The sequence below is a fragment of the Notolepis coatsorum genome (assembly GCF_963971535.1).
Source record: "Notolepis coatsorum genome assembly, chromosome: 12".
In the NCBI taxonomy this organism is placed as follows: Eukaryota; Metazoa; Chordata; class Actinopteri; order Aulopiformes; family Paralepididae; genus Notolepis; species Notolepis coatsorum.
The window spans coordinates 86,555,498-86,574,133 of NC_140176.1; the positions used below are offsets into that span (position 1 = coordinate 86,555,498).

The window sequence follows — 18,636 nt, forward strand, 5'->3', positions numbered from 1 at the left end:
AGCCAAATCCCCATCAATGGAAAATTAACCTACCCATGCTGATTGGTCCTTGTGCAAGACTATAGAAAGCGGGGATCTTTGATTAAACACCTGCTATCAGAAGTCAGAGTGACAAGTAGAGTTGTTCCGATACCGATACTAGTATCGGAAATGCCGCCGATACTGCCTAAAATGCTAGTATCGGTATCGGCGAGTACACGTAAATTCTAGCCTCCGATCCCATGATGTAATTTATCTCCTGCCGAGTCCTGCGGAGAGTGAGGATTATAAAATGAACATGTTTTAAAGTGTGATGCTGTGTCATTTTAACAGCAGATACACTTTCTTAAATTCCATTGTCCCCGACAGTGCGGTGTGACGGGGAGCTCGGACGGGAATCGGGATGTGTTTGGCTGGTGTTATGATAGCATTAGCTGGAAAGATAGCTAGTTGGAACAACATCCGCTTTTAACGTTACATCAAATCAGATGATCGCCTGTCCTTTCTCCAGGACCTAACACTGTCCGTGACCGTCTATCAACAATAATGCACCCACGGTGAATTGTATTTAAGTTAAGTAGCTACGGACTAGCGTTAGCTGACTATTACTAACGTTATCTTAATGTCGATGCGGGAAGGCGAGCTAGGTCAGTTAGCTTAGCTTGATAACGTTACCGTGTCTAAAGTTGGTGCTATTCACATAATCCAGCAATAATGGCTGCAGACCTGCAAGCAAAGTACAGCAAGTGCCAAAGGATAAGAGTCTGAGGCGGAGTTTCAAAAGAGAATGTTGAATATTTATTTTGCATCAAAAATCACAACATGAACGTTCTATCTGCCACTAGCTTACAGACTGAATAGGGTATATCTGCAGAGCCACTGAGTAGCGAGTGCAACACCGTTTAATGTCCGTGTGGATCATTGGAGTAGGGTATATCTGCAGTGCTGCAGCCCATACTCATTGATTAATGATACTAATACAAATCTATACAATCACCTGTTGTTGAATAAATACCATACGTTCTAGTTATTACTAAAAAACAGTATAACAGTATCTGAAAAAAAATATATATATAATTTATATAATTAAAAAAAAAATAAAATTTATGCACTGGTATCGGATAAATATCGGTATCGGCCGATACCCAAAGCTTAGGTATCGGAATCGGATTGGAAAGGGAAAAATGGTATCGGAACATCTCTAGTGACAAGCTACAGAAGATGGCCACAAACGATAGTACGAGTGATGAAGAGGACGAAACGGAACATTTCATTGCCCCGGAATAACAAAAGGTGTTTACTTTTACTTTTTAGTACTCAAGTACATTAAAAAGTAGAAACTTTTTAACTTTTACTCAAGTGTGTTTTTAGCCAGATACTCTGACTTTTACTTGAGTAAGTTGTTATTTTGAGACGGTACCCGTACTTTCACTTTCCATTTCTGGGTACTTTTTACACCCCTGCCGTCCGTCATGTCTACACCCACCTGAAGGTGGCGACGGTGCCATCAGTCCAGTGGTAGAGGTCCGGACAGGTGGTGACTCTGTTGTGTTCTGGTGAACTCTCTCCGGCGTCGGCTCTCGTCAGACCGATCCAGAAATCAGCGTCTGCTATCCCTCCTCCATTACTGCTGCTGCTGGTCCCCACTGCCCCTGTACGCAACTCCTACAGGCAATGTATTGATTTATTATTATTATTATTATTATTATTATTATTATTATTATTATTATTATTATTATTATTATTATTATTATTATTATTATTATTATTATTAATAAATAATAGTCATAATAACAATAAGTTCTATACTTCAACTTCAAACTACTTTATTTTCCTTTCGGAACTTAATTTGTGCAGTGGTTAAAAGACAAACATACAGTCACAATATATAAAACACCAACTACATTAACATTACAAACTACATCCGGCCTCCACCAGACCAAGGCGTTCAGCAGTCTGATGGAGGTAGGCATGAAGCTAACTGAGCCCCTTTTTTCAGTGTCGAAGCTCTGTATCAGCAGCCTGAGGGCATTCGTTTGTAATGGGTGTGAAGGGTGTGTGTGTGTATTTGAGAGTTTGAGTTACTATACTAACCTGTAGTAGAATGTTCTATGTGGTTCTGTTCTATACTAACCTGTAGTAGATGTTCTATGTGGTTCTGTTCTATACTAACCTGTAGTAGAATGTTCTACGTGGTTCTGTTCTATACTAACCTGTAGTAGAATGTTCTATGTGGTTCTGTTCTATACTAACCTGTAGTAGATGTTCTATGTGGTTCTGTTCTATACTAACCTGTAGTAGAATGTTCTATGTGGTTCTGTTCTATACTAACCTGTAGTAGATGTTCTATGTGGTTCTGTTCTATACTAACCTGTAGTAGATGTTCTACGTGGTTCTGTTCTATACTAACCTGTAGTAGATGTTCTATGTGGTTCTGTTCTGCAGGGCCATCAATGCTCAGCAGGGAGCCTCCGTCCACCTCACATGCCTGGCGGGCTTCCCAGAATGCAACGCGGCTAGACACCTCATGGAAATAGGCGATCTTATAGCATGGCTGCTCTGGTCCACCTATACACACTGTCTGACCTGGAGAGAGAGACATAAAGAGAGACATATAGAGAGACATAAAGAGAGACATATAGAGAGACATAGAGAGAGACAGAAGCTAAGTTTCCATCCATTTGTCAATCAAATTTCAAGCGGACAATAAAATACGAACAGTGCGAGCTGTTCCCACTTGTGGAAAGACCGGAGAGGGAGCAGAGAACAAAGGCCAACGTCTGGGATTAGGAAGGATGTTAGGAGTTGTATTTGGAATGTATTTCCTGACTGTTGGGAACTAGGCTACACTGGCACACCTACTTCCAGTGAATGACGCTAAGCTAGGCTGTTCCCTAAGCCTAATGAATGCACAGAGGAGAAAATGGTGCTTGTCTAACTCCAGGGTACAGTAGATGGCAAATAAGCAAATTTCCCAAAAAGTTGGCGTGTTCCTTTAAGCAATTACTTTGGTGTTCCTCCACCTCCAAAGAAACGCCAGCCTGAACCTGAAACGCAAAAGAAGCGCATGTTCTCAGAAACATGGCATCACCTCTGTTCTCGAGCTCGTCTACGTGGTCTGAGAGAAATGTTACTTTCTTCTCCAGGGCTAGACTTTTAGTAGCTTTGGGCTCATTAGCAGTTTCCAGCTGTATTGTTCTAGCTTCTAGCTCATCCAGTCAATCACTAGCCCTCTTCAGTTCATTGGTATGAGAGAGGACTGTTTTAGTGAGAGGGTCGAGTATATCGTTGATAGCCGTCGTTATAGGTTACTGGTCATCAGAACAAGTGCTTTTGCAATCGTCTTCTTCATCCTCACAGCCATGATGGCGTGGTGGTGCTATCGAACCAAGCAGCCATGTTGAGATGATGACGTGGCTTTATGGGCAGTGGGAGTCTGCTCAGTGCGTTTGCATTCCTGTTTTTTGAGCCCTCCTTATACTCCAAGCCAAGGTGTACTCATACGTGGCTAAAATGAATGCCCATCTTTGCATTCTGGCTGCCACGAGTTGTGGGATGCCCTTACTCTCTCCCAAAAGGCCTAGTAGAGAGGTTTGTGATCAGTCGCAATAGTGCAGTGTTTTCCAAACAGATACTGGTGGAATTTTTTAAGACCAAAAATGTTAGACAGCGCCTCTTTCTCTAGCTGTGAATATCCCCGTTCTGCTGATGACAGTGACCGTGACAAGTATCCGATTGGCCTGTCGGAGCCGTCTGGAAACCGGTGTGATAAAACTGCTCCGACGCCATAAGGTGATGCATCACAAGACAAGTAGAGCGGCGTTGTCTCATCAAAGTGCACTAATATTTTTTCAGACTGGAGGCACTTTTTTGCATCCTCAAATGCCTGGGTCTGAAATCTTTCCCATCTCCATGGGGTCTCTTTTCTAAAAAGCTCACCCAACCCCCTCCTAATGTACAGTTTCCTCCCCCTAGAATGTATATAGTTTCTGTTAGGATCTCTGGTAAACAGTACTGTATATTTGTATATCTTGTATGTCATAAATGTAACAGTACTGTATGTCGTAAATGTCATGATATATATCTGTATGTTGTGTATGTCATAAATGTCTATGAATTGAAAATGGGGGACCCTGATGTAAACAAGACGAAAGTCTTTCTCTGGTCTGCATCCCCTTAACAATTGTGTGTATTGAGCCGTACTGTATTGTACCCATTCTGCAATCTGTTAATAAAATTTGTAATCAATCAATCAATCAATCAATCAATCAATCAATCAATCAATAGTGGCTCCAATATGGTAGAAACATTTGGAAGGAACCTGTGATAATAGTTTAGCATGCCCAGGAAAGACTTTAACTGTGTCTGGTCAGTCATTTACAATGGCCTGTACTGTACCTTGTCAGCCACTGGTTGAATCCCTTTGTGGTTAATTCGGTAACCCAGGTGAACAACCTCTGGTACCATGAACACACATTTGTCTCTCCTCAGACGCAGTCCTGCAGCTGAGAGTCTCTTCAGCACTACCCCTAAGTTGTGTAGATGGCTGGCATCGTCATCACCACCTGGAAAAGGCCTTGTAGTAGGTTATCCATGGTGCGCTGGAATATGCCTGGTGCTGATGACACACCATAGGGTAGCCTGGTGTACTGATACAGACCCTGTGGGTGTTTATTGTTGTGAATTTATTGGATTCTTCGTTCGGTGGGAGCTGTTGATAAGCCTGTGACATGTCCAATTTTGTGAATTTCTGTCCCCCCCCTAATTCCGCCAGCAAGTCCTCTGTTTTTCGAATAGGGTTGTATAGTTGTTCAACTTGGACACTGGATTCACTGTCACTTTATAGTCCCCGCATATTCTGGTTGTCTAGTCTGGTTTTAGTATGGGCACTATGGGAGCTGCCCACTCAAATGACAAATGCACAGGCTCAATTATGCCTGCCCTCTCCAATCTGACCAACTCTGTCTCCACTTAGGGTAATGGCCTGGCTTTAAAATACCGTGGCTTGGCTTCTGGGTCCACAATCCACATATATCTTTGCTGTAGCCCCTACTAAAGTGCCCAGCCCGCCTTTAAAAACATCCTCATGTTGTGCTAGCAGAGCATTTAACTCCTGCTGCTGACCTATCTGTAGTCTAGCCGCATAGCTTTGAGCCAATTTCTCCCCATCAGATTAGGCCACTCCCCTTTTACCACCAGAAATGCCGATTTCTTGGTCTGCCCTTTGTAGGTGACTTGTGCATGCATCTTGCCTGACACTCCTACTCGGTCTCTGGTGTATGTGTGCAGTTTTATTTTTGTTTGATGGAGTGGCCCCCCTCCCATCTTAGTGTAGGTTTCCTCATTAAGAAAAGTCATACCTGCACCAGTGTCTACTTCAAAGTCAATGTCATGTCCATTCACCGACACTTGCTCTCTGTATGGCTCCACTTTCTCTCCATCATCCAGATGATACAGATTGTGTGTATAATCCTCCTCTTCATACTCCAGCATGTGGGTTGCACCCAGTCCATTTCCCCGGTTCTGTCTGGGGCTGCGGCATTTTCTAGCCAAATGTCCTCACCTTTGGCACTTGTGGCAAACTGCATCTATGAACATACGTAACATCCTGCCGACGGGACACAATCGATCACATAATAATAATAATAATAATAATAATAATAATAATAATAATAATAATAATAATAATAATAATAATAATAATAATAATAATAATAATAATAATAATAATAATAATAATAATAATAATAATAATAATAATAATAATAATAATAATAATAATGGATGCAGGGCAGAACTTGGCCAATACTTTTAATAATTAAAATTTAAAAGTGCATCAAGTTTATAAATATCTCCAATCTAGTAACCCCCACTCCTACCAGTACAAAGCCATTCAGTGCCAGGAGTTGAACAAAGATCAGACTCCCCTCTGTCAGCTGGTCCTGAAGCTCTGCCCACAAACACCAGGGCCCTCATTCATCAACGAGTTCTACGCACAGATCTGTGCTTACCCTGTGCGTACGATCATTTCTAAGCAAAGAGTGGGATTCATCAATTTCGATTTGAACTTGACTCCGTGCTTACATCTACGCACAGGTCAGACCAGGCGTACCTGGCGCCCAGTGGTAGAATATCGTTACTACGCATAAGCACTCCTCAGTCCTGCATTAGTTTCAAGGCGGAAATAAGCTTCCGTGCATTAGTGTTCAACTTCTGTATGACCCGTAATTCATTATAGTTCATTGTAAAATAGCGACAGTAGTGTAATTATAACGGGCTCACACGCGAACAAGAGGTTGGCCTGCTTGTTTGGCACGGGGGGGCAGACGCAAAACACCAACCTCCAAACGCGATTAGATATTGTTTCAAATAAAAAGCAAATTATTTTGTGTGTCATGTTTCCAAATAAGATTGGTCACGAAATGCTTTCTACTTCAATTTGTTGGTTAGAATAGATGACCTCCGTTGAAACTTCACTGAGACTAACAGTCTATTTGTGAGCTCCCGCACAGATGTGATGATAATAATAATAATAATAACAATAATAATAATAGCTTCATTTTATATAGCGCCTTTCAAGAGACCCAATGTCGCTTTACATAGATAGGGGGGGGGGGGGCGGGGAATAACAAAGTAACAAACATAGTGGACAGACACACAACATATATATATGATGATGGAATTCATTCAAGATCCTCTCCACCCTCGGGTCTTTGCCACCGCGGCACGGTCCATCGTGATATTGGAGATGGATCGACCAATAGACTGTTACTGTAGCTGTCAAAGCTCCATCACAAATGCAGTTATGTGAATAGAAAGGGATTCCACTCAGTCAATGTTGCGATGCGCATTTGCCTGATACATGTTATTGCTGGATGCCGGGAGGAAGGCGATGCTGAATGTTTTCAATTCATTAAATAAAACGGATACTTTTTGCAAGGGTTTACTGACTGTCATACAAATGATCAACCAACTACATACTGTAACTTTTCAGTGCACGTTCTTATTTACATTGTGACAACAGCCTTGTGAGTTCCCGCAGTGACCCGCACACAGACATGATGGAATTCAAGTTCATGTTTGTATTGATCACATATAGGCAGGCTACACATGGCGTATCTGCTACATCATACATGGCAGTAAGATTCATTGTTCTTGTATAGCTCTCGTATTATTGTTTATGTAGGCTACCCAATACTGACATCAAAATGGATTGTAGTATGCCTCTAGAAATCATATGCAGCAGGTAGAAAATTGACGGGAGATCCATCGCAATTTGGAATCAAATTGAGGAGAACTTTAATCCCTGGGTATTAATCAAACAACACGGGAAAAGGCAGTCATATTCCAGCGCGGTCTTTATTAGCCGACAACAAAATAGATGCCTCTAAAAATCATATAGCCAATCGAACACAACTAATAAAGGCATTCATATTACAGCACGGTTATAATGACACACAACCAACGCCAAACAGTGGTCAACGAACGGTCTTTATTAGTATTTTGAGCTGTCCAGGCAGAATTGCAGCAATGGTCTTAGGGAGCCGTTGATATCTGACATCACCGTTTACAAATCCGCCTTTTATTTATCCCATAATACACGATAGTGTCTTCTTGGTTCGACAGCAGTGAATTCTCCGTGGAGTTTCTCAGAGTACCGCTCGGGTCAGTCCATTATTTCACATCCCATGGGGGGTGTTTCCTCACTTTCATGACCATATATGGATAATCATGCACGAGCATTGACGGTAGAACAAAGTTCTACGGAGGAGCGTAGAGCCTGCGTACGCACCGTGTGATGAATCCCGACTTCCCTGTGCGTACACTAGTTCTACATTCCGTGCTTACGTGTGGAAATAGAACATATTCTACGTCCACGTTGATGAATGAGGGCCCAGGGCTTCAGGACAGACACAAATCACCCAAATCACGAAGACAATTTGAATTATATTTGACCCCAAACAGAGAGTACATGGAGGCAGAATACCTGATCACTGTGAATGATATAAAACGAAGGAAAACTTTGACACGGTACAGACTAAGTGGAAGAGGATGGGTCACAACGTTCTAAACTAGAGCAATAAGAATAGGATGGGTCACAGGCAGCCCTAATGTTTTAAACTAGAATAATAATAAGAGGATGGGTCACAAGACTCACAACCCCAATGTTTTAAACTAGAATAATAATAAGAGGATGGGTCACAGCCCTAATGTTTTAAACTAGAACAATAATAAGGATGGGTCACAGCCCCAATGTTTTAAACTATAATAATAATAATAATAATAATAATAATAATAATAATAATAATAATAATAATAATAATAATAATAATAATAATAATAATAATAATAATAATAATAATAATAATAATAATAATAATAATAATAATAATATAATAATAATAATTAATAATAATAATAATAATAATAATAATAATAATAATAATAATAATAATAATAATAATAATAATAAGATGATGGGTCACAGCCCCAACATTCTAAACTAGAATAATAATAAGAGGACATGTCACAGCCACAATGTTCTAAAGTAGAATAATACTAAGAAGATGGGTCACTGTCCCAACATTAAAAACTAGAATAATACTAAGAGGATGGGTCACTGTCCCAACATTCAAAACTAGAATAATACTAAGAGGATGGGTCACAGCCCCAACATTAGATTAGACATTTGGTCTCATTCATCAATGGACTTAAAACAAAAGTTAAGAACTAATTTTGTTCTAGCTCTACTTAAGATCTTTTCAGGCCGATTTTGGGATTCTCGAATGGTTCCTTCTCTGGGATTCGCTCGTAGCTAAGAGCACGATTTACGAGCGTGGAAAGGCAGTCGTAAGTCAGACAGACTGGTGTGTGCCTGTGTTCTTAACTCATTGGGGGCCAAACACGTAATATTACGTGTTTCACCGCCAACGCTTGAGCGCCAAACACGTAATAATACGTTTTTATATCCTTTGATATTTTTCCTTTGATCCCTGTTCTAAACGATCATCTGGATCACTCTAGCTGTCTCTGGCTCGTTTGCCTACGTTGGAATTGCAATGCCGATCGAATCTCACCAGGTGGCAGTATCTCCTACCTTTTGAACTCAGAAAGAAATGGATCAGGAGAGGCAATGAATTAACTGGACTATCGAGACTTGCTCTGAGGGGGAGGAGCTCTTCCAAAGCAATCACTAACAGATCTGCTCGCCTCAAAATCTATAGTGTCCCGTAAACACGTGTAATTACATATAAACTAGTAATCGCGATCGCCGATGGGATCATTGGAATTATTCTTTTTGGATTACCTTCTGGCTAAGGTAAGGACCCCCTATGTCTATTTTACCGAACCTGAACCATAAACCAAGCATTTTGTAACAATCGCATTTTCGGGGTAAGCTTCCCCCCCCCCCTTGATAATTTTGTGAAGGCACATGTGTACATGGTATATACCTTTGATTTGGGAGTATACAATCAAAATACAAAAATACCAGAACAGTTTGGGCTTATTGCATATAACGCGTTTTATCTCACGATCTATGGAAAAAGACTGGATTATCTTGGAAATGGGCGACGTTTAGCGTGTAATAAACTACAAACTACAGTGTGTAGAAACAAACTCTTTTTTACATGTTGGACTAGAAATAGTGTCTGCCAAATGAGCCATACTATTGTCTCCATAGCTATAATATAGAATATACAATAGCTCCACAAATATCGTGAAATATCGCGAAAATGGTCATGAAAAGCTGGCGCTAGACCATGAAGGATGGGGGAAGCTTGTGGTGCTCAATGTGTTAATGGCTTAATTTGGGAGAAATCGTTGGTGATTGAGTTCACGTCGATTCACGTTGACATCCTCAGATTTAAATAATTATAGTAATAATAAATACGACAATATTTGTATCATTAGAAATTCTGTTTTGCATTTACAGTCATGCCTCAACAAGCACTACACCAACACTGCAAATTACAGTGAATAAATAAATAAGAACTAAACCCAATCGTGCGGATGTACCTGTAGTGGAATAGAATGGACACATCTACATTCTGCTCTCTGCACACCCCATTCCTTTCATAGGCTATATATTTGCCATGTTCTCTGTTGTTATTATATATTGTTGGTTTTATTTGTATTTTTTTTTACATTGCTTATTGAATACATTGTAAGAGCCAGTGAAGAAACATTCCACTGCTCATCTTGCCCGGACAACAGACGTGCTGTCCAAGTCCGACAGCGATTAATTGCACGGATGTAGGATGAATAAAGCCTTTACAATTCGTTGTATTGTACTTTGCTGTATGATGACTGTTGTGAAGGATCAGATTAAACCGAATATATATATTTATTTATGGATATATATTTAATAGTATTTGTATATCGTTTGATATCCCTTGTATATTCTTTGTACATATACACTGAATATCCCTTTAGTCTACTACAGCCCATAATAGTTCATTCTCTCATTGGACAAGAACCTGGCGCCAGCAGACAAGCCCCTTGAGTCAAGTTCAATAGTGCCGACGAACATGTCCCAACTAGCCCCGGTTCTGCGTAGGAATACGGCTACCGAAATACGAATGGTACTATTTGTTCACCGTGCATATAAATATGGCGCAAGTAAAGTAGAACTTTCTTTTAGTCCATTAGTCCTTTACCCTCCAACCTAGTAACAGACGTGAAGCCTCACCCACGACCCACTTGTGGTGCAGTATGGCCTATTTGGCCCCAGAATAGGCATTGAGACCTCGTGTAAATTCATAGCTGAATTGTCATAGTTTGGCACTGTACCGTCGAGTGGGACGTATTTCTATTAAGTAATAATAGTCTATTATGTATGGTGCATCGTTCGGTTAGAGTTCTAAAGTGAGTAGCACCCCCATCGTTTCCTCGCGTTATCTAGAGTCTTAACCAGGCTGGGCAGACCACGCGTGGTGCTTTCATCCGAGGAGTTCTGGGCGAGGACGAGTGGACCTGCACATTGGATTACCTACCCGGACGACTGCTGAGCCTATACGGCATGGAATATCTATTTGCTTTGGGTGCTTTGATTTGTGGAGCGGATAACAGCCAACGCCGGTGAGTGTTGGAATTACCCCCGAGAGGAGCCCAGGTGAGACGGCGCTCAACCCAGACCGAGGCCGCCTCGCTTCTCTTCGTTGTGGACCTACAGCCTACAGCTACCGTCTACAAGAGGGCCCAAGTGTATTCATCTGTGGATCAAGATCCTACGGGCACTGTGTTCTGTACCTGAATTCTCCCCAGGAATCGTTGGCCAGATGGGATGCAGCTGACGGCTCTCCAAACCCCCCCCCCTACTGACTTACAACCAGCAGGACCCCTTTAGTATCCCGCTATAATCCTTAAGTACCATCGCTATAGTTCCCTAAAGAACCAGGTTGTATACTTGCTTCTTGCGTAACCAGAGATTGGACATTCAGTGTTGATTTGCCTACGAATACTCATTTGCCTTACAAGTGCATTCAAATCATAAATGTAATTAAGTGAATGTTGTATATACCCTTTGCTATATTAAACCTTCGACTGTTATATTTGTGTGGACCTGATTTCATATGTGGGAAAGTGTTCATCATACTTAGATATCGTGTACTGTATGGCCAGAAGTTAAAGTACATCAAGCGGTAGTGGTTTAATGATACCATACTTATCAATACAGTCAGGGAATTGTACCCCTCAGTTACAATTGGTCCTTCGAGCCGGAGGGTAACTAGTGTAATATTAATATAGTGTTATTAATATTGAAATGGCCTATGATGAACACTCCACGAAACGGTCCTCCTAACGTAGAACGCCCGCGGCGCAGACGACAGACACCTCAGTACTTAGAGGATTACGCTGTCAGTCAACTACCTAACCTTCTACAGATGGTAAACGCGGTAAAAGTAGAAAGTAAAATTATGTCTGACCTTAACGACCAGGTTACCCCGACCACAGAGGCCCTAGTGGGTTCTAATGTAACTGACCAAGCTCACGGTGGGGACCAGGAGGGAACAGACATGCCTTTACCCCCCGCCAATACCGAAGAAGTAGTCCCCGACCAGCTCCGGGAGGAAGACAACCCTCCAGAGGTGGAACCCTGCACGGAACAAGATGAGGAGAGCGCCGAGGAGATAGAGCTCCAGGACTCCCCAACGAGTACAGCCAGGAGCGGCTCACCTCTACAAGCGTCTTCCCCCAGCGAGGCGGAGAGGATGCTGTCACAGGCGTTCCTCGTCAGCCTGACAGCCTCTACCGAACGCGATCGACTCCAGGGTGAACGCGATCGACTTCAGGGTGAACGCGATCGACTCCAAACACAGCAACGGAGCGAAGAAGAGCACATACGCCTGGAGATGAGACGCCTTCAGACGGAAGAGAATATGGCAAGAGACCGGTCCGACACCCAGCGCGCCGCTGACGGTGCCCAAAGAGAAGCAGAGCGCGACATCGCTCTCATCCAGCGCGAAGCCGAGCGCGACAGACTACAGGGCGAGCGCGACAGACTACAAGCGCAGCTAATGGAGCAGCTGATCACCAAGGCAACACCCTCTCCCTCCGCCAGGGGTTCAAGGGCCTCGTCGAGACAACAGTCAAGGGCAGCATCCCCTAACCGACCAAGCGACCCTGAACTTGACCACCAGAGAGAGCCTATACCCCCCGCAGACCCCCTTCCCCGACCGGTCCAAGCGAGACCCAGCTACAAGGAAGGAGCAGCATACACTGCGGAGAGGCTAAATGACTACAGGATCTAGAGGACCTGACAGAAGAAGAAGAGGGAGAGGAGGAGAACCAAGCCCAACGACAGCACAGTACTCCACCGGACCAGGAGGTCCAGTACAGCCCAGGCTATACCCCCGCGGCGCTGCGCTACAGACCCCCGACTCTATTCACGGGTGAGCATGACGCACGACCAGCCCCGAGGAACAGCACCTGGACCAGCGGGCCATGGTACCCTGCCGGTACCAGCCCACAGAGAGGCGCAAGAGGAGACTCGCCTAGGAGGCCTCTCTCCCAACGCTCACCGATGTGCCAGCCATCCACGGCGTCATACATTGGCACACCGACGTTTCCAGACTTCACCCATGAGAATCGAGCACAGTACACGGAGCTCCGGATGTGCTTAGAGACAATGATGGTGGATGTCGTTGACGAACGCCACAAGTATGCAATATTACTGAAGCACCTGAAAGTACCCCGAGCGCACAATATAGCGCTAGCCTATGCCACCTCTACGACCCCATACACCGCGGCTCTAGCAGCGCTGGACCAGAGATATGGACGTATATGGGATTACGTAATCCAAGAGATAAGGCATATTGACCGCCTACCCCCAGCAACAGACAATCGCTCACTGGACGACCTGTCTATAAAAGTGCAGTCCCTGGTAGGGATGCTGGGAGCGCAACGAGAAAAGGGTATGCACGAGCTATACGCCAACTCTAACGTCGAGAGGATTTTAGAGAAGCTGCCGCCCGCCAGACAAGAGCGCTTTAGGCGGCAAAGAGACCACCGTGATCCTAACGGCCCCGAACCATCCCTCCTCGATTTAGCCGACTTCCTGACGAGAGAAGTCAGCAGCCTACGCTTGGATACATTCGTGCGGAGCACACCAAGCTCCAGAGAGGGACCTAGGAGAGTAAACGATGGAAGAAGATCAGTGACTGTCATGCACCAATCAGAATCAGTACCGAGCAGTAAGAACCACAGTACCCCCTCGAGAAAAGAGAAGTGGAAGATGGTGTGCCCGTACTGCGAGAAGGAACACTGGCTGTCACAATGTGACCTGTTCAAGAAGATGAATGCAGAAGAAGTGAGTCAATGGATAAAGTCCAACAGGCGCTGTTACCGATGTGCGCGCAGTCACATGGCAGCCGAGTGCCGCCTAAAGAAGAGATGCAGTCGGTGTGACGGAGCCCACCTAGATGTCCTACACGACAGTAACAGAAGAAAGCCTGCACCTGCACCATCGAGCAGCACAAAGGCAAGTGTCATGTACATTGACCCCGCCAGCAGCAGCGGCGCCCAGGTGCTCTTAAAGGTAGTCCGTGTAACATTGAGCCACCAAGATAAAGTCATGGACACTTACGCCGTCCTTGATGACGGGTCAGAGAAGACCCTTCTCCTCGCATCCGCTGCGGCCCAGCTGGGACTGCGGGGGAGCGAGAACCAGATGACGATTCGGACAATAAGAAGAGATTTAAAGACGATAAAAGGCGAGAATGTCTCCTTCACTATCGCAGCAAGCGGGCAGCCAGAGAGACGGTATAGGATTACAAATGCTTTCACCAGCCAAGAAATAGGACTATCACAGTACACCTACCCCATCGCCAAACTGATGGATAAATATGTGCACCTGCGTCAACTACCTATCCCGCTCATAGACGGCGCCACCCCGACCCTGCTGATAGGCTCCGACCATGCAGACCTCATAGTCCCGATAGACCGGGTCCATACAGGACCCAGAGGCTGTCCTGCAGCAGTCGAGACCCGCCTAGGATGGACACTACAAGGCCCCCTCGCTAAATCTCTCAACCAAACAGCAGCCACTAGCTGCCTCCACTCCAGAGTGACAGAAGAAGACACCACTCTCCTGCAGCATGTCGAGAGGCTATGGACACTAGAGACAATGCCCTTTAAGAACGAAAAGAAAGACATTCGTTCTAAAGAAGACATTTACGCCATAAACCTCCTCGAGCAAGGGACAAAGAGAGTCACAGTCGGCGGAGTGATGAGATACGCAACTCCACTCCTGAGGCGAGAGGGAATGCCCACCTTTCACGCCACGAAAGAAGCTACGGAGCGGTATCTATTGAACACAGAGCGGCGCCTAGCCAAAGACCCCGCTCAAGAGAGTGTGTACCGCGCTGAGATTGAGAAGCTAATCACAGCGAGACACGTAATGAAGATTGACATTAAAGAGGCCGATCAGACGACCGAATCATGGTACGTGCCGCACCACAAGGTCCACCACAACGGCAAGGATCGCATTGTGTTTAACTGCAGCTACCAGATCGGATCCCAGAATCTGAATAAAGAGCTCTTGCGCGGCCCCACACTCGGCCCCTCTCTACTAGGCGTGCTACTACGCTTCCGCCAGGACAAGGTGGCTATCAGCGGGGATATCAAAGGGATGTTCCTGCAGGTGAGACTAGTGGAGGAGGATAAGCCCCTACTGCGGTTCCTATGGAGAGAGAGGATCGGAGATGAGCACCCAGCCATCTACCAATGGGAAGTCCTCCCCTTCGGAACCACATGCAGCCCGTGCTGTGCTACATTTGCACTGCAGAAACACGTCGCAGAGGACCCAGCAGCAGATGAAGAGGTCCGACACAGTGTGAAGAACAGTTTCTACGTGGACAACTGTTTACAAAGCGTTTCGACCCAAGAAGAAGCCGAGGCTCTCCTACTCAAGCTACGCGCCTCCCTGATCAAAGGCGGCTTTGATCTCAGGCAGTGGGCCAGCAGCGACCCGCAAGTATTGCGCAGCCTCTCCCCCGCGGACAAGGCAGCCAGTAGCGAGACCTGGATGGCGACCATCCCAGGAGAAGCCCAAGAAATGACACTAGGACTAGTCTGGCGCTTCAAAACAGACTCGCTCCACTATAGACACAAACCCCTGACCACGGAGCAGGGAAGGTCGACGGCGATACCGACCACCAGACGGAGTGTGTACAGAACACTCGCCAGACAATATGACCCGTTGGGATGTATTCTACCTTACACCACCAGGGCAAAGATGATTGTACGAGCACTATGGGACAAGGACCAGGGCTGGGACGACCCAATACCCGCACACCTTGCCTCCACATGGAGAGAGTGGGAGACGGAACTCCGCTCACTCCCAGGCGTCAACATACGCCGCAGCTACTTCCCACCCACAGTGAGGCCAGAGATATGCAAGATGGATCTACACGTCTTCAGCGACGCCTCCGAAGTAGCCTATGGATCTGTGGCCTACTTGCGTGCCCAAGAGAAGGGAGGAGAGATACACACCGCTTTCATCCTGGCTCGCTCAAGAATAGCCCCACGAAAGCAACAATCTATCCCGCGTCTAGAGCTCTGCGCAGCCCTAGCAGGAGCGCATCTAGCCACGTTAATCCAACGTGAACTCACCATCCCGGTGCAAAGAACAATCTTGTGGTCAGACTCTACGACAGTACTCACATGGATCAAGTCTGATTCATGCAGATACAAGGTCTTCGTGGGAGTCAGAGTCACAGAGATTCAAGAGTTAACAGAAGCAGCAAGCTGGCGGTATGTGGACACCAAACACAACCCAGCTGACGTCATCACCCGGGGAATGTCCCTAGATGACCTCACCCGTCACAACATCTACAGTGACGGACCAGAGTTCCTCAAGCTCCCGGAAGAAGAGTGGCCTACGTCCACCCCACGGGAGGCGAGTAAAGAGGAGGCTGAAAACAAGAAACCTATGTTCTGTGGATTGAGCACAGTCGCCTCCACAGACCCCAACATAGATGATTGCCTCACCCTACAGAGTGCGCAGCTAAAGACATTCCTGTGGCACCACCCAGAGATTCAGCCCACCACTGACATTTCAGCAGCTGACTACGAAGAAGCAGAACTTCTTCTACTACAACGAGCCCAGAGAGACTCGTTCCCCGATGAGCTAGACTGTCTACAGGGAGGAAAGCCCGTCCCATCAGACAGCAGACTGCTCCACCTGGCACCCGAGAGTGACGCCCATAATCTCATCAGAGTGGGTGGTCGTCTGCGGAGAGCCCCCGACCTACCGGATGACGTTAAGTACCCGATAGTCTTGAACAGCCGACACAAGGTCACAGAGCTGATCATAAAGAAATACGACGAGGATGTGCACCACGCAGGAGCAGAGAGAGTCTTCGCGGAGATCAGACGTCGCTATTGGATACTTCAAGGGAGAGAAGCAGTGCGACGCTTCCAGCGAACCTGTCTAGACTGCCGAAAGTGGCGCGCGCAGCCCAGCATACCCCGGATGGCTGACCTACCTCCCTGTCGCCTCCGACTCGGCGACAAGCCCTTTCACTCCACAGGCATGGACTGTTTTGGCCTGTTGTATATAAAGAAAGGAAGAGGAACCGAGAAGCGGTGGGGTATTGTATTCAAATGCATGACCACCAGAGCGATACATATCGAACTCCTTCCAACCATGAGCACAGACTCATTCCGGAAAGGAAAACCGTCTACATTGTTGTCTGATCACGGGACAAACTTCAAAGGCGGAGAAAGAGAGCTGAGAGAGAGCTTCCAAGCTATGGGCCCAGAACTTAAGACCCACCTCGCTCCATCCCAGATTGACTTCCAGTTTAATCCCCCGAACGCACCCCACTTCGGTGGAACCTGGGAACGAGAAGTACGTTCTATAAAGACAGCCCTGTACGCCGTGCTTGGGGCCCAGACTGTGGCGGAAGAAGTCCTAATGACAGTCCTCACGGAGATCGAGGGAGTATTGAACTCCAAGCCCCTCGGTTACGTCTCAAGTGATGTAGCAGATGTCGACCCAGTCACCCCCAACACACTCTTGATGGTGCGGCTGGACCCCGCGCTACCCCAGACAATGTACAGGCCTGAAGAAGCGAACGGCCGAAGAATGTGGAGGTACAGTCAAGTATTGGCTGACAAGTTTTGGAACAGCTTCCTACTCCACTACCTACCGTCTCTACAGACCCGCCAGAAGTGGGTAAAAGAGAGAGACAATTTGACAGAAGGAACAGTCGTCATGATTATCGACCAGTCACTACCCAGAGCTATGTGGCCGGCTGGCCGCGTAAGCAAAGTGATCACCGGTGCCGGTGGCAAGGTCCGAGCAGCTGAAGTGCTCGTCCAAGGGCGGACTTACACACGACCCGTGGCGAGGCTAATAGAGCTGCCAAGACTCCCAGACACTATCGATGACGACCATGACCCCACGACTTTGTGAGTTGACTGACCCTTACAGCGGACCTTGAGTGGTAGACAGTGCGGTTAATCTGTCTCTGCTTAGCTAATTAGGTGGGACTAATTAGGGGGCAGCTGTTGTGAAGGATCAGATTAAACCGAATATATATATTTATTTATGGATATATATTTAATAGTATTTGTATATCGTTTGATATCCCTTGTATATTCTTTGTACATATACACTGAATATCCCTTTAGTCTACTACAGCCCATAATAGTTCATTCTCTCATTGGACAAGAACCTGGCGCCAGCAGACAAGCCCCTTGAGTCAAGTTCAATAGTGCCGACGAACATGTCCCAACTAGCCCCGGTTCCGCGTAGGAATACGGCTACCGAAATACGAATGGTACTATTTGTTCACCGTGCATATAAATATGGCGCAAGTAAAGTAGAACTTTCTTTTAGTCCATTAGTCCTTTACCCTCCAACCTAGTAACAGACGTGAAGCCTCACCCACGACCCACGTGTGGTGCAGTATGGCCTATTTGGCCCCAGAATAGGCATTGAGACCTCGTGTAAATTCATAGCTGAATTGTCATAGTTTGGCACTGTACCGTCGAGTGGGACGTATTTCTATTAAGTAATAATAGTCTATTATGTATGGTGCATCGTTCGGTTAGAGTTCTAAAGTGAGTAGCACCCCCATCGTTTCCTCGCGTTATCTAGAGTCTTAACCAGGCTGGGCAGACCACGCGTGGTGCTTTCATCCGAGGAGT

The 18,636-nt window shown here is 45.7% G+C and overlaps 1 protein-coding gene across 1 annotated transcript in view; it reads right to left on the minus strand.

Moving 5' to 3' along the window:
• chodl (chondrolectin) overlaps window positions 1–18,636 on the minus strand; it is a gene marked incomplete at both ends in the record, with an annotated part of 96,522 nt that overhangs the window by 61,568 nt on the left and 16,318 nt on the right. The window contains 2 exons of the mRNA XM_084325928.1: window positions 1,466–1,644; window positions 2,390–2,565. Coding sequence (XP_084182054.1) covers window positions 1,466–1,644; window positions 2,390–2,565 — 355 coding nt within the window. The remainder of the gene's footprint in view (window positions 1–1,465; window positions 1,645–2,389; window positions 2,566–18,636) is intronic.